The sequence below is a fragment of the Aedes albopictus genome, chromosome 3 (genome assembly GCF_035046485.1).
Source record: "Aedes albopictus strain Foshan chromosome 3, AalbF5, whole genome shotgun sequence".
NCBI lineage: Eukaryota > Metazoa > Arthropoda > Insecta > Diptera > Culicidae > Aedes > Aedes albopictus.
The window spans coordinates 309921348-309945832 of record NC_085138.1 but is presented as its reverse complement, the minus strand read 5'-3'; the positions used below and the strand labels follow the sequence as shown (position 1 = coordinate 309945832).

At 42.1% G+C, this 24485-nt stretch overlaps 1 protein-coding gene and 1 long non-coding RNA gene across 3 annotated transcripts in view; both read right to left on the bottom strand.

The window, feature by feature from the left end:
- The window catches only part of LOC109431029 (muscarinic acetylcholine receptor DM1-like), a 493708-nt gene that overhangs the window by 15226 nt on the left and 453997 nt on the right, over positions 1 to 24485 (bottom strand). For both annotated transcript variants that reach the window (XM_062842432.1, XM_062842433.1), the window contains exon 4: positions 12880 to 13057. In XM_062842432.1, coding sequence (XP_062698416.1) covers positions 12880 to 13057 — 178 coding nt within the window. The remainder of the gene's footprint in view (positions 1 to 12879; positions 13058 to 24485) is intronic.
- LOC134284126 (uncharacterized) lies at positions 7229 to 9319 on the bottom strand. Its single transcript, XR_009995630.1, has 2 exons — positions 7733 to 9319; positions 7229 to 7646 (listed from the first exon to the last, which is right to left on the bottom strand). It is a non-coding gene; the product is annotated as an uncharacterized LOC134284126 (long non-coding RNA).

Sequence of the window (24485 nt, the reverse complement as noted above, 5' to 3'; positions counted from 1 at the left end):
CCTTATGTCCATTCGACCTTTTGTCCATTCGACCTTTTGTCCATTCGACCTTTTGTCCATTCGACCTTTTGCCCATTCGACCTTTTGTCCATTCGACCTTTTGTCCATTCGACCTTTTGTCCATTCGACCTTTTGTCCATTCGACCTTTCGTCCATTCGACCTTTTGTCCATTCGACCTTTTGTCCATTCGACCTTTTGTCCATTCGACCTTTTGTCCATTCGACCTTTTGTCCATTCGACCTTTTGTCCATTCGACCTTTTGTCCATTCGACCTTTTGTCCTTCGACCTTTTGTCCTTCGACCATTTGTCCTTCGACCTTCTGTCCCAAAGCCGTCGATCACGCTGCCTGAGTCCGAGACAATGAGTAGAGGAGTGGAGCGGGCGCGAGCAACAGCCTGTTGAACCGATGTTGCCTCAGCGAAGACAACAGAGCATTGGCCTCCTAGCCGGTGATACTCGTTTCACTTCTAGGGCCGACCTGACAGAGATCGGCCACCGCGGGAAGCCGAGGAATGCCCTCATCCTCCAAGATTCACTTGGCTTGGTGTCCGAGAAAACTAATGGTTCTGTCCTTCATACTTTGTAGATATCGGACGGCTCGGCAGCCGGTCGCCAGGGCAAGTTTGTGTTTAAGCGGAAGTATATTAGCCTCGTCGCAGGTCGCCAGGGCAGGTGTCGATGGCAGCAAGTCGAATACGATGCGGACGGCAACGTTGTAGGATGGACTGAGGGCTTTTAAAAGTTCTTCCAATGCTCGGCAGGTAAGCTGAATACCGTAAAGAATCCGACTAGACATAATTGCATCGGAAATTCGGAGAGGAGACGTTCTGTCGCTTCTTGATCATTTACCCGATATCGTGAAGGCGTGGTTTTCCAAATGATGAACAAAACGTTGATTCACCAGGCGTTCCACCACTTTGGCAACGCAGCTAGTAAGGGTGATTGGCCGAAAATTGTCAACAGTATCTGTGAGCCCCGAGCCATTTGGGGTTGGGTTAACGATGCGGTGTCCCCAACGTCTGGGCAGGGTATCGTTCAGCCATTTTTTATTGATGGTGTCCAAGAGAAACTGCTTGACGAGCTGGGGGACGTTTCGGAGCATCGGCTAAGCGACATCGTCCAAGCCGGATGAATTGCCTGTGGCCTTTGGAAGGACGAAGATTAGTTCGTACATCGTGAAAGGGAGATTAAACTTCTGTCCATGAGCTGGAAGTACGACAAAATTGGTGATGGATGTCGCAGCTGCCGGGTATGGCGCCTGATGAATGAATCGCTGTACCGATTGGTTCATGAAGCTTCACCGAAATTGTCGGCAAGGGCGTCGGCATACATACATGCATTTATTTGTTCCACATCATTAAGACAAGACATAATCTACAATAGTACGCCACAATACTCGGTTTGTGGCTGGCGCTCTCCATCCTCGGTCGCGCCCGATGCTCGCCAAGTCACGCTCCACCTGGTCCGCCCATCGTGCTCTCTGCGCTCCACGCCTTCTTGTGCCAACCGGATCAGTTGCAAACACCAGCTTTGCAGGGTTGTTGTCCGGCATTCTTGCAACATGCCCTGCCCACCTTATTCTTCCGGCTTTGGCCACCTTCTAGATGCTGAGTTCGCCGTACAGTGCAGCGAGCTCGTGGTTCATCCTTCTCCGCCACACACCATTCTCCTGCACACCGCCGAAGATCGTCCTTAGCACGCGTCGCTCGAAAATTCCGAGTGCTTGCAGGTCCTCCTCGAGCATGGTCCATGTCTCGTGCCCGTAGAGGACCACCGGTCTTATTAGCGTTTTGTACATGGTGAATTTGGTGCGTAGGTGAATCTTTTTCGACCGCAGTTTCTTCTGGAGCCCGTAGTAGGCCCGATTTCCACTGATGATGCGCCTGCGAATTTCACGGCTCACGTTGTTGTTAGCCGTCAGTAAGGATCCAAGGTAGACGAATTTCTCCACCACCTCGAAAGTATCCCCGTCTATCGTAACATTACTACCCAGACGGATCCGGTCGTGTTCGGTTCCGCCTGCTAGCATGTACTTTGTTTTTGAGGCATTCACCACCAGTCCGACCTATGCTGCTTCGCGTTTCAGGCGGGTGTACAGCTCTGCCACCGTTCCAAATGTTCTGGCAATAATGTCCATGTCGTCCGCAAAGCACACAAGTTGTCCGGATTTTGTGAAAATCGTACCCCGGTTGTTGAGCCCGGCTCGTCGCATCACACATTCCAGAGCGATGTTGAAGAGGTGGCATGAGAGTCCGTCACCTTGTCGCAGTCCCCGGCGAGATTCGAATGAACTGGATAGTTCACCCGAAACCCTTACGCAGTTTTGAACACCGTCCATCGTTGCTTTAATCAGTCTAGTCAGCTTCCCAGGAAAGCCGTTTTCGTCCATGATTCTCCATGGCTCTGCGCGGTCGATACTGTCGTATGTCGCTTTGAAGTCGATGAACAACTGATGCAATGGGACCTGTTATTCACGGCATTTCTGGAGGATTTGCCGTACGGTAAAGATCTGGTCCGTTGTCGACCGGCCGTCGATGAAGCCGGCTTGATAACTTCCCACGGATTCATTCGTTTTAAGTGACAGACGACGGAAGATGATCTGGGATAGCACTTTGTAAGCAACATTCTAAATAGTGATCGCCCTGAAATTCTCACATTCCAAATGGTCGCCTTTCTTGCGAATGGGGCAGATTACCCCTTCCTTCCACTCCTTCGGTAGCTGTTCGGTTTCCCAGATCCTGACTAGCAGCCGATGCAGACAGGTGGCCAACTTTTCTGGGCCCATCTTGATGAGTTCAGCTGCGATACCATTTTTACCAGCTGAGCGATTCCACGAACAAGTGGGAAATTTTTCCAGTTTTTATTTTTTGTATTTTTTGATTTGCATGGAACCTTGCAAACAAGTTTTTGGGGAACAAAAACGCCGTTTTGCATACTTGGTTCGCCATTTTTAATCTAGCCTTACTTATGAGAAGGGCCTATGAAAAATGCACATGATATCTTCCATAAATTGTATCTCGAAAACGGTTTGTCCGATCGGTTTGGTGTCTTCGGCGAAGTTTTAGACAATTGTTGGTGCTATATGGAGAAAATATGCACGGTAGAAAAATATGTTTGGTTTTTGTGATTTGAACTAAAATATAGTTTTTCCCTCCAAAGTGACATGTCAATATTTTTTTTATTATCCTTATGTTATAGCTGACTGAAAATGCTACCTAGTGCACAGTGAGTTGTTCTGGAGAAAAATAGGTTACAATGAAAAAAAAATGTTTTAAAAAATTACGGTTTTCAAAAAAAGCTATTAAGTAAAGTCAAAAAAGTTTGTCGCCCTAATTTTATGAAAGTACATCAAATTTGCAAGAAAAAAGTACTTCGGTAACATTTTTCTAAGATGCACCGTTTAGAAGATATTACTAATTTAATATTGATTTTTTTGATAACTTAATAAGTTTTAGCCCTTTTCGAATGTACTCCGTGTTTCTCCAGTTTCAAAAGTATTTTTTTCGGAAAGATTGGAAAATTTTGAGTTAAAATGACACTGACAGCTTAAAGATTTGAGTGAAATTCTCTGCCTTAAAAGTATCATGAAAAACAAGTTACAAAATCCCACTATCAGGAACAATGATTTCTTCCAGTGGTTTTTGGTGTATTGTGTTGAAAATGTGCATTCAACTCTTGCATATCGCAAGCTCCTCAATTAGCAAGATTCAAAAGAGCGAATAAGGCTTATTTTTCAGGGGTGGTATTTGTGCGCAATAAAAAATAACATTATACTTTGTACATCAGTTTATTTTTATTCCTGTATTTTTATCAAATTATTGTTTACACAACTTTCTTAACAATATCGAATATTTTGGCATCATTGTCAGGGCAGTTTGAATAAAGCTTTGCCTTTATTGTATTTTCTGATAGAGGAAGAAATGAGTGGAATTTTTGAGTTCCTTGAATTGTTTTTGCATTATTATATTGATTATTTAGCTGCAAAGACATATTTTCGTATTCTTCTGTAGTAGAATAACAAAATGACAACTTTGTAAGTTCTTCTTCTTTTCGTTTGTTTGCCCAATTAAACAACTCTCTTGCAGTCTTTATCGGGTGTTCGCGTTCTTTGGCTAAACTTGCTCTGGTAGCCATGCGTTTTATCGTACCTCCAATAGCATCGCATGGACCTTTTCCGTGCGATGTTGCGAAGAAATGCCATTCAGCGTCAATACCATACTTTGACTTAAACTTACAAAGGCTAGAAAAGTTTTTTCGGTTTTTATACTGTGAAGCAGCACCATCTGACATAAAATAAATTTTTTTCATGTTTTTATTTTGATCAATTTGTAAAAAGTTCATCATTTTATCAATAAAAAAATTAACAGCGACTGAATCATGTCTTAGTTCTTCTGAAATTATAATGAAGCTAAAATGTTTAATTTGCCTATTTTCAGTATAATATATTCACGGTGTGTTGTGTAGAACAACTTTATAATAAAAAAATAAGTAAGTCTGAAATTTTGCCCAGTGATACTTTGGGCCATTCCCTTCAATTTGCTAGGTCGGTTGAAAACATCCATCGGGGGGTCTAGAACAAAATTTTTTTTTGAAGGTTTTTCATGCAAAAACAGTTAAAAGCGCATATTGTAAATCATTGCATCTCCTACCAATATTCACAACTTTTTTGTCTTTGAGGATAGAAGCATAAAATTTTCAGGCGTTTCGAAGTAGTATGCGTAGATAACTGTGTGAAAATTTCATTAAAATATGTTGAATGGTTTTCAAATAATAGCAAAACTATCAAACGCATTCTAAAATACTAAGCTTAGTAGCAAACGACCAACAAAATATCTATATTTTTTATATAATAATACATGAAAAATTTTTAATTCTAAGGACCTTGAGTCATTATGATGGCGGTATGTACTGTGAAAACTTATTATTAAATAATGAACAGATACATAGTGAAATACATGGAAGGAAAACACACACATTGCCATTATGTAGCTTTTGACTAAAGTATTAATTATTTATCTCAAGAACGCGGTTTTGCGTATACGTGTTCATTTTTTCCATTTTTTTTTAAATGATTAAGGTCTTATCCAAGTATCAGATTGCAAGCAAAAGGCTTTAGGAGAGCGTGGCGCAATAATTTGGATTACAATAAAACCGAGTGTTATTTTTTCGAAAGATATAGATTTATGTTGAAAATATTCTACTAGTAAACGACGCCCTAACAATGATCAATCACTCTTCCTCATGCTTGGAGGTAACCACAGAAAATATTTTTGAGACATCATATGTAAATCGATAAGACTATTTAAACCATTGTTATCAAATTGTTTTTCCTTGGCTTTATGCTGAACAGCCTAATTTTCATGCCTAATGTAGGAACATTTTCAATAAGTACTCCGTTCTTTTAACTCTTCTTTCAGAACTTATTATCAGTCATTTGTTAATAAATGGTGGCATAAGTAATAAGCATCATATTGCTATTAAATTTAAAGACAACCCTAAGTTTAGGTCCAACAGCTATGTCAAATATCGTGGAATAATCCGGAAACTATGTTTAGTACCGTAAAGTTGCCCTTGATCGAATATTGCCCAACTGAATTCTGTTTTGATTTCAGTTCTCGTTATTGTGTCCTGTCTTGGTTTAATGTGGACTCATACCCACAACTTCAATGTTATTATGAGGTGTTTAACAGAGTTAACTTGTTTTTATTCATTGACTAAGGTGAAATACTATTTAATTTTCAGCTTGTAAACATTAATTCCAAAATAATTTAGTTCCTATACTTTTTCTTCGAAACAGAGATGTTTACCATTCCTCGAGTGCTTTTCTTGGCCTACCAAATAACATTCAAATATTTTTTTAGGGAAGGCCGACATGCTCAGCAATCAGGATAATTGTGTTTATTATAGGATTCGTAATAGAGGCATACTTGTACTTGTGAACATGTATAAGCAAAACCATGTTCTTGAAACAAATAATTAATACTTTAGTGAAAAGCTACATAATGACAGTGTGTGTTTTCCTTTCATGTATTTGACTATGTATCTGTTCATCATTTGAAAAACAAGTTTTCACAGTACCGCCATCATAATGACTCAAGGTGTTAGGAATAAAATATTTTTCATGTATTATTGTATAAAAAATATAGATATTTTGTTGATCGTTTGCTACTAAGCTTAGTATTTTAGAATGCGTTTGATAGTTTTGCTATTACTTGAAAACCATTCAACATATTTCAATGAAATTTTCACACAGTTATCTACGCATACTACTTCGAAACGCCTGAAAATTTTATGGTTCTATCTTCAAAGACAAAAAAGTTGTGACTATTTGTAGGAGATGCAATAATTTACAATATGCACTTTTAACAGTTTTTACATGAAAAACCTTCAAAAAAAAATTTTGTTCTAGACCCCCCGATGGATGTTTTCCACCGACCCAGCAAATTGAAGGGAATGGCCCAAAGTATCACTGGGCAAAATTTCAGACTTACTTATTTTTTTGTTTTAAAGTTGCTCTATAAACACACCGTGAGTTGTCTTATTTTCGCAAAGTAATCTATTCGTTAATGTTTTTAGATCATTCAAGACATTGTATTTTTTTAAGCTATGTAGAATTAAATTGACATTTTCATGCGTAGTGCAAACGCAAACATTATGTGTTCCTGTGATAGTCAATAGTTTACATTGCCTTGGCCGGAGGCTTGCAAATGATGAAAACCCTATTTTTACATTGACGTACACTTCATTAAAGCGATTAAAAGCTTCTCTTAATGTCATCATTAACAATCTTTTCTGAACAGCTAATCTCTTATTTCCTGTCTTTACGCTAACAAAATCTCTTTGGCCTGGCATTGCACGGCTTATATCATCGTCCTCAAAAAAATCAAAACCAGTTCTTTTGTTTCATTACTCAAAGCTTTTCCAGAGCTTGAACCTTGAGATGAATCTAATACATTATTTTTTCCTTTCTTGCATCTGATGCCATATTTCTACTAGTTTTAAATTCGTCTACAATTTTTTGTACTGACCATGATTTTGGTAACAATGATAAAATTGATAGTTTTTCTTGCCTTGTGGCTGAATTTAAAAATTTAATTTTCATATTTTCTATGACTTCATTAAACTCGTTTGCTTTTTCTGTTTTAGCGTCTAATTTAAAAAGATTTCTTCGTACACCTTCGACGATTTCAGCGCACTTTTTTTCAGGATAGTGAACATTTTTAACCTTACCTAAATCTATAGGCGAAACACGAATAGCTGCTATTCCTCGGTTGAATATTTCGACGTCTACAGGCATCGTGAAGTCTTCATTTGATTGAATTGTGCTTAGCGTTGACGCTGATGGTATCGTGACCAAACTTTCATAGCTTTGCGAATCAGGTACAACAGGTATGGTCTGAACAGTTGGCATCCTTGAGCCACCGGCTACGCTTTGTTCTTCGTTTTGGGTGAGGTGAGCTCTTGAATCAATATGTAGACGGCAAGACGAACAAATACGAAAATCCTTGGTGTTCAGTGTGGATACCTTGGAAAATCCAATTGACTTTAGTTTTTGGATGATACCATCCGTGAGATATCGCAGCTCTTTCGAACACTGAATGTCTTTGAATGGACGAATACATCTGATTTTACTCATTTTGTAATCTGTAACATAGAAAATATTTTCCAATTGTTAGTTTTGAACGAAAATATCACAACACATATAATTAAAATGTGTATTTAAAACTTACCTTTGCACCAAAACGTGTTACACTTTCCTTTACAATTATTATGTTATCAAACAACACTGGATCTAGTTCAAAAACACTGGATTATTAGCTGAAATTACTATGAAATCACTATGCTTCTAGCAACCTTTCTGCATTTACTGTTTGGTTTTCCCTAGTAGATACTGGATGAATTCAGAACCGAGTCAGACATTATTATACAGCTCACGGGTATAAATCATAGAATGCTGGGTAAAGACTGCTGGAAGATAGGTAGAGTTGAACGCTCAGGTATCGTCAGGTACGAGTTTGGAGAGTTGGAGCGAGGTAGATTTGCTGGCGTAGGTATATTGTTATTGAAGAAGATTGTAAATTGTATATACCTGGAATGAATAAAGAGTGCGGCGGTTGTTGATTGAGGTATCAGTCGGCAGCCGTCTAGTTTGATGGAAGGTGACTAATATTATACTAATATTATACCAATTTTAATCAAAATTGGCTGAAATCTTGCGAAAAGCTGGAATTATACTAATGTCATCGTGTCAGACTACGTTGATTTGATCCACTTTTTTGTTTATTGATCTTTGTTCTGCCGCTTGTGTTGTGTGTAAGAGGTAGCGGTCGCGTTCGAATGAAATAAAGCAAGCTGACACCCGACCGCGACAACGAAATGAAGGCAGTGAAAAGTGTCGAATGTTTACAAGCCTGGGCCAGCGTGGCCATGGTGGACTAGTTCCAACAAAGACCATGTTTACAATCACCAACTGTACGTAGTACAGCTAACTGGTATCTAATTACCTGTATCTAATAATATAATATCTTATTAGCACGTTTTCAGCAGAAGGCAATAAAAACCACTGGAAGAAATCATTGTTCTTGATAGTGGGATTTTGTAACTTGTTTCAAAATACTTCTAAGGCAGAGAATTTCACTCAAATCTTTAAGCTGTCAGTGTCATTTTAACTCAAAATTTTCCAATCTTTCCGAAAAAAATACTTTTGAAACTGGAGAAACACGGAGTACATCCGAAAAGGGCTAAAACTTATTAAGTTATCAAAAAAATCAATATTAAATTAGTAATATCTTCTAAACGGTGCATCTTAGAAAAATGTTACCGAAGTACTTTTTTCTTGCAAATTTGATGTACTTTCATAAAATTAGGGCGACAAACTTTTTTGACTTTACTTAATAGCTTTTTTTGAAAACCGTAATTTTTTAAAACATTTTTTTTTTCATTGTAACCTATTTTTCTCCAGAACAACCCACTGTGCACTAGGTAGCATTTTCAGTCAGCTATAACATAAGGATAATAAAAAATATTGACATGTCGCTTTTGAGGGAAAATCTATATTTTAGTTCAAATCAGCACCAACAATTGTCTAAAACTTCGCCGAAGACACCAAACCGATCGGACAAACCGTTTTCGAGATACAATTTTTTAAAGATATCATGTGCATTTTTCATAGGCCCTTCTCATAAGTAAGGCTAGATTCAAAATGGCGAACCAAGTATGCAAAACGGCGTTTTTCTCCCCCAAAGACTTGTATGCAAGGTTTCATCCAAATAAAGATATATGAAAATTACTCGTTGCTGAAATGATATGGAACCGCTCAGCTGCTTTGTTGGTTTTGAGCTGGTGAATGGCATCCTTAACTTCCTTCAGCGTGGGCGTTGGTTCATTTCCGTCTTCCGCTGCACTGGCGTCGTCGTTTCTTCCGTTGCCGTGGGCTCCCGTGCCTACGTTCTCAACGCCGTTCAGGTGCTGATCTAAGTGCTGCTTCCACCTTTCGATCACCTCACGTCCGTCCGTTAAGAGGCCTACGTCTTTATCCCTGCATATTTCGGCTCGCGGCACGAAGCCGTTGCGGGATGCGTTGAGCTTCTGATAGAACTTCCGTGTTTCTTAGGACCGACGCAGCAGTTCTATTCCTTCACACTCCGCTTCTTCCAGGCGGCGCTCTCGAAAGAGGTGGGTCTGCTGTTTCCACTTCTGTTTGTGACGTTCCACGTTCTGTCGAGTCCCTTGATGCAGCATTACCGCCCTCGCTGCGTTCTTCTCCTCCAAAAAAGTTCTGCACTCTTCATCGAACCATTCGTTCCGTCGATTCCGGTCCACGTACCCGATGGTGCTCTCGGCTGTGTCGTTGATGGCTGCTTCCACTGTATTCCAGCAGTCCTCTAGAGGGGCCTCATCGAGCTCGCCCTCGTCTGGCAACGCGGCCTCGAGATTCTGCGCGTATGCTGAGGCGGCATCCGGTTGCTTCAGTCGCTTTAGGTTGTACCGTGGCGGTCGCCGGTACCGTACATTGCTGATGACGGAGAATCTTGGGCGCAGTTTGACCATCTCCAGATAGTGGTCGGAGTCGATGTTGGCGCCAGGTCCTGACGTCGATAATGTCCGAGAAGTGCCGTCCGTCAATCAGAACGTGGTCGATTTGAGATTCCGTCTGCTGTGGTGATCTCCAGGTGTAACGATAAGTGAGGCTGTGTTGGAAAAGGGTGCTACGTATGGCCATATTTTTGGAGGCGGCGAAATCAATGAGTCGTAGGCCGTTTTCGTTCGTCTGCTGGTGGGCGCTGAACTTACCAATCGTCGGTCTGAATTCCTCCTCCTGGCCTACCTGAGCGTTCAAATCTCCTATGATGATCTTGACGTCGTGGCTTGGGCAGCGATCGTACTCGCCTTCAAGCTGCGCGTAAAATGCGTCCTTGTCATCATCAGTACTTCCGGAGTGTAGGCTGTGCACGTTTATTGTGCTGATGTTGAAGAATCGGCCCGTGATCCTCAACCTGCACATTCTTTCGTCGATCGGCCACCAACCGATCACGCGCCTCTGCATGTCGCCCATCACTCTAAAAGCTGTTCTCTGCTCACGTGTGTTGCCGCAACTCTGGTAGATGGTATGATTACCTCTAAACGTTCGCACCATGGATCCTGTTCAACACATCTCCTGCAGCGCTACGATTCCGAACCCGCGGTCCTTCAGTATATCGGCGAGTATGCGGGTGCTCCCGATGAAGTTGAGAGATCTGCTGTTCCACGTACCGAGCTTCCAATCGCAAGTCCCTTTTCGTAGCTGTGGTCGTCGCCATTGGTATTGGTTCGCATTCTTCTCTTTTTGATTTTCCGCTGCTAGTCTTTTTTACGGCTGGCTCGCAGGGCCTGACACGAACCTACTAACCCAGGAAGCTGGGCTTACCTTCCCGGAAGCTACGGGTTCTGCATTGGCATTTCCTCTTACTACAGTGCTAAATAGCTAGGCTCGAGTGCACCATACATCATCCTGGTTTTTTATTACTTAATCATTTATTTAAGGCTCAAGCGCCAACAGGCATAACGGAGCCGAATCCAGTTAAAACTATTTACAATTTCATGTTTTCGTCTTATAAACTATGTTAGTTTTGGGAAACCGAAAAACTAGCGGTTTGGTCGAGGTTAGGGGGAACAAAAATATTTGAGGAAAGGATAGGGTGATGGGACTTTTCATTGACACGTGACAGCTTGGTGTGGCGTATTGCTGCTGGTCAAACGTAGAGTGGACATACAACCTGTAACGATCCATACAGAAGATTTTCGAAGGGACACGAGGTGGACAAGTGGAGCAACAAGACTGGGATATCAAATAAAGACACGAGGTGGACAAGTGGAACAACAAGACGGGGATATCAGACGAAGACTTCAGCTTGCAAGGAGTCCTGGTTAGCCTGTGTTAGATACTGAAGAGCTACTTCCAGAATTCCTCAGGGAACCATCCTGGGCCCAGTATTGTGGAGCGCGGCGTATGATGGCGTATTGAGGCTCAAACTTCCACCGGGCGTGAAGCTGGTCGGCTTTTCCGATTATATCACGCTTGTGGTATACGACGAGTCGATAAAGGGAGTGGAACTGACAACAGCGCACGCAATTGGCATAGTTGAGGACTGGATGAGCGCGAGACAGTTGGCACTCGCGCACTACAAAACGGAGGTAGTAAACAACCGCAAGTCTGAGCAGCAGGCAGTAGTCTCCACAGGCGGGTGCACGATCAACTGCAAGCGCTCACTGAAGCAGTTGAGGGTCATGATCGACGATATGCTGCAACAGGGCAAGCATGGCGATAATGGAATTGTCAAAGATAATGTCAAATAGCTCGGCAATAGTCTGGAGTAAGCGTAAGCTGCTCGCGACAGTAGCGGTCTCGATACTACGGTATGGCGCCGCTGCATGGCCGAGTGCGCTAGTGGTCAACCCAAACACGAAGCAACTCAAGAGTACCCACAGGATGATATGGCTTAAGGTGATCAGCGAATACCGCACGGTCTCAAAGGACGCGGTATGTGTACTAGCGGGCATGATGCCCATAGCACTAGCGATGGCCAAGGACGAAGAGTGCTCCGAACGACGTGGCATAAGAGGCGTGCGACGGTTCGTCAGCACATCGTCTATGTTGAAGTGGCCGAGCGAATGGGATTCCTCCAGCAAGGGCTCATACCGAGCGCGTCAAAATGGACGAGTAGACCCCATAGCTAGGTGAACTTTCACTTGACACAATTTCTGTCAGGTCGTGTGTGCTCTAGGTAATAACTGCACAGATTCGGACATGGAGGGTCCCCCGCACGAATAGTGCAACGAGGAGTGCAGAGCGAAATGTAAAAGGCAGAACAGAACGTAGTGCGGACGATCATGCTGCAGCATGAAACCCGGCAGATCGTAGCAACATACACAAAGAGCTATCACGGATCATCTTCTGTCGTCTGCCACCTGAAACGAATGAGTTCGTGGGAAGTTATCAATGCGGCTTCATCTAAGGCCGGTTCACAGCGGACAAGATCTTCACTGTACGGCAAATCCTCCAGATATGTCGTGTGCAGGTCCCAATGCATCACTTATTGATAAACTTCAAGGCAGCACACAGCAATATCGACCGCACAGAGCTGTAGAGGAATTCTAAGAAGATCTGATGGTTTAAGTATGGCTTGCATTAAAAAAGTTGTTATCTGATTTATCACAGAAAATTATATTTGTTTGCTCGAAATAAGTCATTACAATAAAACTGGTTTCGGGGACGCGCTCGAAACTGTGGAAGCCGTAAACGTCGCAAACAGTAAGGTCAATATAATAATTATTGCATTTTGTCGAAACTCGTTCCATGAGTTACTGCCTTGTTATAAAATGGGCAATAGATACTTACACTAGATCGTCGCGAGAGCATCCCGTGCCCGTAGCCCGAGTCCGAAATGACCGCGTTGGTCATGTAGACACTCTCCGCATCTGCGGACGACTCACTCCGGGGCCTCCGCCAGCCGTCCGGTTCGGCGTTGGTCAGTTGCGCTATCGCACCCGAGTGATTGACCGCCGTATTCTCATCACTGCAAGCAAAGAGAAAACAGAAAGAAATGGATCATTAGATTTGTGCGCCATGACCGTCTCTAGTGCACGACGAACTCCATCTAGAGATGGTATCAAAATCTATTTGGTCAAGAAGCGAAATTAAATACGGTCATTTCTCAAACTGTTGAATCATGAACAAACAAGCTTTCGCAAGAACCCGGTTTCATGTGCAATAACATTCCGCACAAAGAGTACGAACAAAGAGATGTGTGTGTGTGTGTATCAGCGACAACGTTCCTATCGTTGGGCAGTAAACCATCCAAATCCGTCATATAAAACAACAACCCAGCTTCAGCGCATCCCACACCCGAACGCTCCCGATCCGTGACAGCTGCGACGAGATAGAAATCTAAAACCAAGATTCATGCTCAAAAGCATCTACTCTACACCCTCCATAGGATGGGTGGGGTTCAGCTGGGTTGGAAAACAAAACAGAACCATCGCTCATTCGCCAAGTACAAACGGAAACCGTGGCTGGAAATTGTCCACCCACATACAAACACGGAGACCGTAACAGCATTGTACCGACTCCGGCTGAACACAACTCTTCGTTTCCTCTCGCGCCAAAGCGAACGGAAGCAAAGCCCAGTGGAGAAGAGAAAATCGGAATATTTCTCCGTTTTGCTCATCTCCAAGCACGCGAAAACAAAAAAAAAATACGTTTTACTAGAGTAGGTATCCAGCATCAGCGTTCACTTTCCGGCGACGACAATGTTAGCAATGGAAGTTTACTGGTACGGTTCAGCGGCAGTTATGCGACGACGACGAAGACGACCGGCATTCAACGTCACGGACAAAGAATTTCAAATAACTTGGAAATCCTCGTGTAGTTTATTGCTTTACCTCACGCGTTTCCAAACGATGCGATGGACTCGATTTGGATGATCCGTGCGATGATGACTGACGAGAGGGGCCTAAATATGGCCAACACGTGAGGCTACGGCATTTGGAGACACGGTACGATACAATACTAGGACAACGTCTACAATCCACGTTAGACATTCTCCCACCCCGTTCATCAGCCTGTAGACAGACATTCCGGATCCCATACAGCACTGGTGGCAAAGCAGTAATAGCATGCTAAAGGTGGCTGGGATTTAAGTTCTTATCCAGTCAAAAATCTTTCCAAGGGTTGGGAATTGTTATGACATTGCATAACAAGGCACAAATTACCACACCAATGCAAAAATGGCCAATTTGTAAAGAAAGCTCGCACGCCAAACACATTTGTGGAAGCTACCACATAGAGCACTAAGGTTGAGAAAAAAAACCTGTTTCCTCATTGGGATGTAAATCTCGAACGAAGAAGAAAAAGATAGACAGTTCGAAAATAGGATGATGACTCTGAAGACGGTCGTTTAACTCATGTTGAAAGAGCTTCTTGAACGGCCCACCCACTCACCACCGGTTAATGCTTCGCTCACTTACTTGGTGTAATGGTTCGCACAGCTGAAGGATGACGTCATACCATATTTTTTGCTACCAGTTCCGAATGTTGGAAATTTCACTCGCTAAGGAGCATAACAATCTTGTGGTTTATTTATGTTTGCCATCTATTTGGGGAACAGTATCTGAAAGAGTCGTAAAGTGTCTTCAAGTTCTTCTTATAATAGATCTTCTTCTTGATTTGATTTTATGCATATAATCTTAAACTATTTCAACACATACATTCATTTCAGGTCAATTAATCTGAAAACTACATCTAACTACATGCTTAATTTTTTTTGGACACTTCAGCATTTGATTTCGATTAGCATTATGAAAATACATCAGGAGAAAAATGGGTTTATGCCTAGCGTTACATTATTCTTCTTCGTCTTTTTCTTCTTCCTCTTCTTCTTCTTCTTCTTCTTCTTCTTCTTCTTCTTCTTCTTCTTCTTCGTTTTCTCTCTTTTCTTCACCTTCTTATTCTTATTCTTCTTGCCTTCTTATTTTTCTTTTTTTTCTTTTTCTTCTTCTTTCAAGCGTATTGCTGTACTAGAACAAAGCCTGTTTGTCAGCTAAGAGATTCCTCTGCCAATATCTCTAGGATACTCTACCTACACAATTCAAAATTGTTTATGGTCAGAAAAATTCAGGAAATTTGACGTTACATATGAAAAAAATCGGAAATGTATTTTTTTAGTTATTGAAATATGTTTTTTTTATAATTATTTTCGGCTTAGGCCCTTATCAAAAGTAAGGCTAAAGTCAAAATGACGAACTGTTAACTGATTTTTGGTCTTAAAAAATACTTATTCACATGTCCGACGGTGTCCGACTTACATCGTCATGTCAATGTCACAATCGGACATCGTCCTATCAATGGGCAACGTCGAGACCGAAATCGGTAAATTTAAAAGCTAAATTTATGCCCTTTTAAATGTTTTGAAAGAACTACAAGTGTTGTGCCCTGTTTTGCGTCGCGTTCTTCGAAAATTTCTTCAATTCCTTTCTCAAGGATTTCTCAAGGAATCCCTTAACTTTTTTTTCAATAAATTAATCAAGGAACCATTCACATATTTTCTTCAGAAAATTCATAAAATATTTCTCAAAAAATTTCTGGAAAGTTAATTTTATAAAATCTTGCAGGGTTGCTTCGGAAACTCATCCATGAGTTTTATCAACACTCCTTCAGAAACATCACAAAGGATTTCTTGAAAAGAGATTCCAAAATACCATTTAAAACTAAGGTTATCTTACTGGGATTCATAAAAAATGCCATAATTTCCTTTATCAACTCTTCCAGTGATTCCTCTAGATTTTCTTTCAGAGATTTATTTTTTAGTCTTTATTTATGAAATTTTCAGCCCGAGGCGGGTTCATCTAAAGAGATTCCTTTAGAAAATCTTCTATGGATTCCTTTCAGAACTACACAATGGATATTTTCAAAAATAACTCCTGTTGTTCATTCTCAAAATCTTATAAACAGTCGTCCAAGGAATCTATGGGAAATTGCTCCAGGGCTTCCTTCAGTCCTTGAGAATTCCTTAAGAAATTTTACAAAGAATTCTTAATGAAAGTTTTCTATGGATTCCTTTAAAAATGTCTCCTGGGTTTACAACAGAAATCCAGGTGACCTGTAGAAACTATTTTTGAGGAAATCAGAAGTTTCTCTAGGGATTCCTTCTCCAAGAAACCAGGATTTTCAAATTTCTCTATAATTGAGTTTTTCAGCCCTAGGCTGGTTCATCTCCGCATTCAGAAGTTAGTTCAAAGATTGAACTAACTCCTGTAGAAATCCCAACAAAGATTCTTGTTGAAACCGTTCCTGGGATTCCGGCATAATTATCTATCTCCTGTGTTTTCTTCATAGATTCCTCCTGATATTTTTTCAGAAGTTCTCTCATAAATACTTGAGAAATTTTTGAATGTCTAAAGGAGTTCTTTCGGATTTTTGACAGAATCCCAGAAGAACTGCAGAAGATACTTGTGGTTATTCAATAGAAATACACTAGAACTCCAATGGCGCTGTAGTCACTTTTCTTATTTAATTATTTTAATAACGTTAATTGCAATAATTTTCTATTTTTTAGTGGCCATCTTGTAGAGGACCTTTTGTTTTGGTAAACAAAATTAACTTGACACTTCTAGTACCACTGCTGACGCTGTAAGGCCGTGGCAAACTAGATGTTAGTCACATGAACAGCCGCGACATTGGACTTCTGTGGCTAGTTATTCTACTGGTTATTCCAAGAAGACTATTGAAAATTTTCAGAAACCATACCTGGACCGAAATCCCTGAGACAAGGGACCTCTGGAGGAATTCCTGGAATAATCTTTGGAGGAATCCCCTGGGATAGAAAAAAAGAAAAGAATTGCATGATAAACTTTTGGCAAAATTTTGAAAGTATTTCCAACTCTTGCAGGAATTTTGAAATAATTTCCGTAAAAATTAGGCGGTTACAAATATTTATTTCACTTTTTGTCCCGCCCCTCTATGGTTGGACGAGGGGGGGGGGATAAAAATCATAAAATATTTATTCTGAAAAATATTAAAAACTCATCGGATTTGTTGAGGAATTTTCAGCAAGACCCGATATTATGATAATCTTTTTTTCATCTGCCCCCTCAAAATGCGAAATCTTCGAAAATTCTTGTACAATTAATTCCTCGAGATGTGAGAGACAGTCCTGTGGATTTTTTTTATACCAAAGTTCCGAGGATTTTCTTCAAGGAAGCACTGAGGAAAGATTTTTTTTTAGAAATCGGAAATCAGAAATATGAAGAAATTTCTGAATAAATAATTGAGTTTATGAATCTCTGGAGTTATTTTTGATGGAATTCCATCTGAAAACATGAAAAAAAGATCCTCTGGAAGCATTCCACCAATAATTTCTGAAAGAATTGCTGGGAAAAAAAAACTGAAGGCATCCATTAAGGAATTCTTGCAAAAATCTCGGAAGGAATTAGCGGAATAATTCCTGCAGAAATGTATTGATAAATTCCTACCAGAATTTCTAAATGTACTCCTGCAGGAAACTGTAAAAATAATTCTTCTGGAACGATATTTTTAAGGAAACTTTGAAGAAACACCAGGAAGAATTTATCTAAGGGGCTGTCCATAAACCACGTGGTCATTTTTTTGGGACTTTTCAAACCAAGGGACCCGACAGAACGTGGAGCGTTACAAACAGAAGCACGATACGCAAAATAACTTACTCGCAGGCATTCGAATGTACAGAATAAAGGGTCTGTTATTTCCGTCGGAAAAAGTGACAGTCGGTTTGATAAGGGAAACCGGCGGTCATAAGACAATCATCGGTGCCCTAGTGATGCCGAAGAATGAAATCAATTCACAGAAACCATCCGAGGAACTTCTTCTGTGCGGTTCTTCGGTTATGATGACGACGAGTTGATGACGGACGACGAACGGATATGACGTAGTAAAAACACGATGAATGGAAACTGGGGGAGCTTGCGAAACTGCAAACTGGTTGCCAGGCTGAGTTTGGAATTGAGTTTCGGTATCGCGGCTACAAGCGGAAATGACAACCACTCTGACAGTGATGGGCCCATTTTGTCGGATGACATTTCCGGGTAAGAAAGGAATTTTTGCTCTCGTTCAAAACTGTTTAAGGCGGGATGCAAATTCAGATGATAAACTGTCAATATGAACGACTCGTATAACCGTGATATCAGCACGTCATTGATTCATCGTATTTAGTAGCTATTCTTGGCTTTCCATATAGATTTAGATTAAGAAAAATAAGGGAAAAATCATAATTTCGCTAGGGATGCCTCACATTCTAAGGAAACATTTGTTTCAACTATTAACTCTGCCAGGAAATATTATATAGCATTGGTATTACATATGCTTTTAGAACGAGCAGAAATCAATTGTCTTTCATATAGCTTCAAGGAGCCGTTCTTGAAGAAGTGAACCTAGAAACAAAGAGGAGCACCGCCAATGGGTGTCACCCGAGAGTGATTGATAGCAATGAACTTCAGTTTAGAAATTTACTTTTAGGATTACCGCCATTAACATTTTTGCCATCCATGCTCCTAAACTCTCCTCTCCACCCATCAAAGATGATCGTCTCCACTCATCTCCGTGAAATGCGTTTGTTGAGCTCCTCCGGAGTCTTGTCATGTCGATGTCTCTCTAGCGTCAATTCCGTACGCCGCCGTCATCATCCTTGTCGTCGTTGTCTCTCGTTTATTTTTATGGGCCGACAAATTCGTGCCTAATCCAAAGAGGGACGGAAAGAGGGCTTAGGCTGGGGAAATTTCATGCCCTAATTATGCACTCTTGACAATCCACTTGAGAAAATAGTACACAGCTGGGGAGACAAGACACCACTTGACGATGCCTTTACTGACATGCAGTGGACGTGGAGTAATGATTTTTTTTTTGTTTTGAAAATTGCTTCTTGGGGTTGATTCTGAGGGCATTGATGGTAGTAATAGTCATCAGCTTGTTCTTATGACTGAAGAGCATTTTGAAGTCAGTTTATGCACGATAACTTTAGAAATTAGTTTCCATACTTTCCCATTTCACTTCTGCTCCAGCTGACACCTTTCGAAGCGAACTGATTGGTATTGTCTGCTTCGGACATTCTCTATGCATCCCCTCCCCATTATCCACCTTGCGAACACAGCCTTTCATGGGAATCAATCTCCTGCAAACTTCTACTTCAATCCCAATCGAACTTGTTCAGGAAAATTGAGAAGTGCAAAAAAACAGATCCCAGAAAAAAAAAAATAAAATAGAAAACGAACGTCTCAAGTTTCGTGCCAATAGTATAGTAACCTGACAATCTCGAGAGCTGTGACCCACCTACCTAGTCTGGTTCGAGTCGTGTCACTAACGACGTCGACTCGGTTCGGTGCCACCCTGGCCAGATACCTGCCTGCCTGCCTGCCTGCCAGGCAGCGAAAATAGCGAAGCGAGAAAGAAGATTTACGTGATCATAATTGTAAATGTGAGAGTTCCACAGCTTCACTATCAGCCAGCGTTCTAGTGTCTTCTACCACCACCCGGCTGGTTCGGTGGTCGATGGTGGTATGGCAGGTGGTACGGGCAGGTGCCACCGTGACGGATTCCGTTCGTGTGCAATCGTCCTCGCAGCAGGGAGGTTGGCTTTTGGCATTTGCTGTGGGCTTCCCAGGAATGAAATTTGGGAATTGATATTTGGAAACTTGGTGGATTGCTTACTTGGTATTCAATCGGGGCAACTGTCGGGGAGTTATTTCACTGATAAAACATTCTATTGATTGATTGCGATACTTGAACTTTTCCAGGACGCGTGCTGTTGGGAAATGTGCAACATCGAATGTCATCGATTCGTTCTAGAGTTCAAACATTGTCGGAATATATGCAGCAGAATTAGAGTTTCGCATATGTTCTTCTGAAAAGAGAGGTTCCAAAACAAGAATGGCTGAAAAACCATCCAATTGATAGAAGTGAAGTCCTTCTTCGGCAAAGTGATTGTTAATCGACTCTTCTATAAGGGAAAAATGTGAGTTATTTGGTTTAAAGCACTTCATTGGCATCTTAACACATTTTGATCATAAATAATTTTATAGAGACTCAATAATTAATTTATCAGATTTGGATATGGTTTGCATTCATCCATATTTTTATAATATACAACAATTCTTTTATATAGATTGGGTATTTTAGGTCTTCCAAACTGTCCTGAAGCTCATCCATTCTAATTTCAGAAGTAATTCTGCTCGTATTAACAACAAATAATAATATTGCACATTCTGATAGAAGTCGTGAACCTCTTAGAAACTCGAATTTCATCCAAAGACATTATTAGGATATTTCTGGTCATTGAAATTTACTTGGAGTTCTGAATTTATAAACTACAACAACCAGGCTTGTCCGCACTGAGTGCATGAAAATTCTGCTCTTTTGATTTACACCACCAAAACCATCATATTTAAGCAATCTTCCTATTTTACATGATAGAAGGATGTTGAAATATCCTAAATGTCATTTTGAACTGTCAAAAAATCGCACCGTAGTGTCACACTGTGCGCGCAAAGAGAATTCACCCCAGTGAATTTCTCTTTGCGCGCTCAGTGCAGCACTGCGGTGCGATTTTTTGACAGTTCGAAATGACATTTAGGATATTCAGACATCCTTCTATCAGGTAAGATAGGAAGATTGCATCAATATGATGGCTTTGGTGGTGTAAATCGAAAGAGCAGAATTTTCATGCGCTCAGTGCGGACAAGCCTGACAACAACTATAGTTAAAGGACCTACTTGGACATAACCTCCATAATAAAACCTTTTATTATGGAGGTTATGTTTATGCACTTTTGATTTATGCACCTCGCCCAAGCAGCACACAAGTCACAAAGGAGTGTAGACAGCGCAAGTTTTTGGTTGTATAGGAGTTATATTCGTGTAATTCTAACCAAAAGGCAAAATAACTTGAAAATGACTCGTGCCCAACCAAAAACCTGCGCTGTCGACACTCCTTTGTAACATGTGTGCTGCTTGGGTGGATGTCCTGCATAAAAAAGGGATAGCTACTCAGAACCAATACTGTCATACGCGCCAACTTGTGACGTAGTTGGGGGGGCGAAGCCTCTCAAAATCAATGAAATTCGAAAAATATCGACGCTATTTTTCTTGTTTGGGCATATTCACGTGAAAACTAGTACATTGAGCTGAAAAAAGTTGAATATTGTTCAATTTCGGAGAGCTTCGCCCCCCCAACTACGTCACAAGTTGGCGCCTATGAATACTGTGCATAAGAAAATATAATAATAACGGTAACAATGGAAATGGCGGCCAAGGGGTGATTACAGGGAAGAGCAAAGGGAGTTTTCAGGGGGTCCCAAGGGGTTTCTATGGAATACCAGAAGAATGCAGGGGTGTTTCAAGGCAGTCCCATGGCGTTTCAGGGAGTACCAGAAGGTCTCAGGAGCGTTTAAAGGGATTTCAGGGTCCTCTCTGGGTTTCCATGGATTTCAGGGGACTCAAGAAGGTCTCAGGTGCATTACAAGGGTCTCAGGGGCGTTTCACGTGGTCAGGGTGCTCCCATAGGGCCTCAGAAGTGCTTCTAAGGGTCTCAGGTGGTTCCGGGGGGAGTTTCAATGGATCTCAGGGGCGTTTAAGGAGTACCAAGAGGTCTCAGGGGCGTTCAAGGGGGCATAATGGCGTCTCAAAGAATCTCAAGAGATTCCAAGGACTCTCAGGAGCGTTTCAGGGGATCTAAGGTGGTTTCAGGGCGGTAAATTGTGATCTCAGGAGCATTTCAAGGGTGTTTCATGGGGTCTCTGGGAGAGGGTCTCAGAGTTGTCCCAGACAGTCTCAGAGCCGTCCCAGAGGGTCTCAGGAACACTTAAGGGCGTTCCAAGTGGTCTCTAGAGCATTTAGAGAGGTCTTTAGGAGTTTCAGGAAGGTACCTGGTGGTCTCAATACCGAACCATGAGGCTAAAGGGGGCTTCTTACTTACCTTACCGATCAGACTAAGGCCGGGGTGGCCTCTGCTGTACGTAGTAGCGCAGACCCACCTAGCTCGCTGCGCATCACGTCTTCATGTACCGGTCGGATGACTCTCGAGAACCATTTTAGTCGGGCTGTTATTCGACATCCTGATGACGTGACCCGTCTACCGTAGCCTCCCGATTTTTGCGGTGTAGACGATGGTTGGTTCTCTCAGCAGCTGATGCAGTTCGTGATTATTTCGCCTTCTTCAAGTCCCGTCTTCCATTTGCACTCCGCCGTAGATGGTACGCAACACCTGGTATTTTTCGGCTTGCAGTCACAGAAAAGCGTTGATTATTTTAGATCATTGCCTTCGCATTGGCAATGATCTAAAATAATCAACGCTTTTCTGTGACTGCAAGCCGAAAAATACCAAGTTTTACGTAAACCCAGTCATACCCCTTAGTACGCAACACCTTCCGTTCGAAAACTCCAAGGGCACGTTGGCCCTCTGCACATAGGGTCCATGTTTCGTGCCCATATAGGCCTACCGGTCTAATGAGCGTTTTGTAGATAGTTAACTTCATGTTACGGCGAACTTCATTCGGTCGTAGAGTTCTGCGGAGTCCAAAGTAAGCACGATTTCCTGCCACAATGCGCCTCTGAATTTCTCTGATGGTGTCATTGTCGGCGGTCACCAGTGAGCCCAAGTACACGAATTCTTCAACCGCCTCGATTTCATCACCATCGATATAAATTCGGGGTGGCGGGCGCGGAGATTCCTCCCTGGAGCCCTTTGCCATCATGTACGCTGTCTTCGACACATTAATGACTAATTCGATTCGCCTGGCTTCACTTTTTAGTCGGATGTACGTTTCCACCATCGTCTCAAATTTACGAGCTATGATATCAATATTATCAGCGAAACCAAGCAGCTGAACGGACTTCGTGAAAATCGTCCCACTCGTGCTTATCCCCGCTCTCCTTATTACACCTTCTAACGCAATGTTGAACAGCAAGCACGAAGGACCATCACCTTGCCATAACCCTCTGCGACATTCGAAGGGTCTCGAGAGTGTCCCTGATACTCGAACTAGGCACATCACTCAATCCATCGTCGCCTTGATTAACCGTATCAGTTTATAAAAGAATCCGTATTCGTGCATTATCTGCCATAGTTGTTCTCGATCGATTGTATCATACGCCGATTTGAAATCGATGAACAAGTGATGTGTGGGCACGTTGTATTCGCGGCATTTCTACAACACCTGGTGGATGGCGAACATCTGATCCGTTGTAGCGCGTTCACCCATGAATCCAGCCTGATATTGCCCCACGAACTCTCTTGCAATCGGTGATAGACGGCGGCATAAAATTTGAGAGAGTACCTTGTAGCAGGGTTGCCATATATACAGATTTATCTGTATTATACAGATTTTCGAGCTTCAGTACAGATTGCGTTTATATGGAATACAGATTTTTCACCCAAATTTTGTATGGGATACAGATTTTTGAACGAGCAATACAGAAAATCATCTGGCATCGCTGCCTTGTAGGCAACGCTCAGTAGTGTGATCGCGCGATAGTTCCCGCAATCCAACTTGTCGCCCTTTTTGTAGATGGGACACACGATACCTTCCATCCACTCCTCCGGTAATACTTTCTCCTCCCAGATCTTGGTAATGACCCAGTGTAGTGCTCTCGCCAGTGCTTCTCCATCGTGTTTTAGTAACTCGCTTGGTAGTTGATCTGCTCCAGCGGCTTTGTTGTTTTTCAACCAGCTAACCTCCTCTTTAATCTTTTGGAGGTTAGGGGCTGGATATCTTTCGTCCTGCACACGTACTCCTAGATCTGTTACCGCGCCACCTTCGGTGCTTGCAACGTCGCCATTGGGGTGCTCATCGTAATGCTGCCACCACCTCTCGACTACCTCACACTAGCTCGTGAAAATATTCCCGTGATTATCTCGGCACATGTTGGCTTGGGGCACGAAGCCTCTGCGCGAGCGGTTCAGCTTCTCGTTGAACTTTCGTGTGTCCTTAGCGCGGTACAGCTCTTCCATCGCTTCGCGATCTCGTTCTTCCTACTGGCGCTTCTTCATCCGGAAGACTGAGTTCTGCCTGTTCCGCGCCTGTTTGTAACGTGCCTCATTCGCTCTCGTACGGTGTTGCAGCATTCTCGCCCATGCTGCATTCTTCTCGTTTTTCAACTGTTCACATTCGCCGTCGTACCAGTTGTTTCTGTGATTCGGAGTCGAGAAGCCTAGTGCTGTGGCTGATCGGATGTCCCTCCTGCCATGTTCAAGTGTAGCTGCGCCAAACTGCTCTTCCGTTGGTAGGGCCACTGCTAACTGCTGCGCGTAGTCTTGAGCCACTTCTACGTTACGCAGCTGCTCGATGTTGAGCCGCGGCTTTTCGAATTCGACGCGTGGTGGTAGCTGTCAAAAGTTTTGAGCGCATGCATACCACCGACGAACCGACGTGACAGCTAGAACAAATAAATTCAAATTTGTTGTCCGCGACGCCATGATGAAAA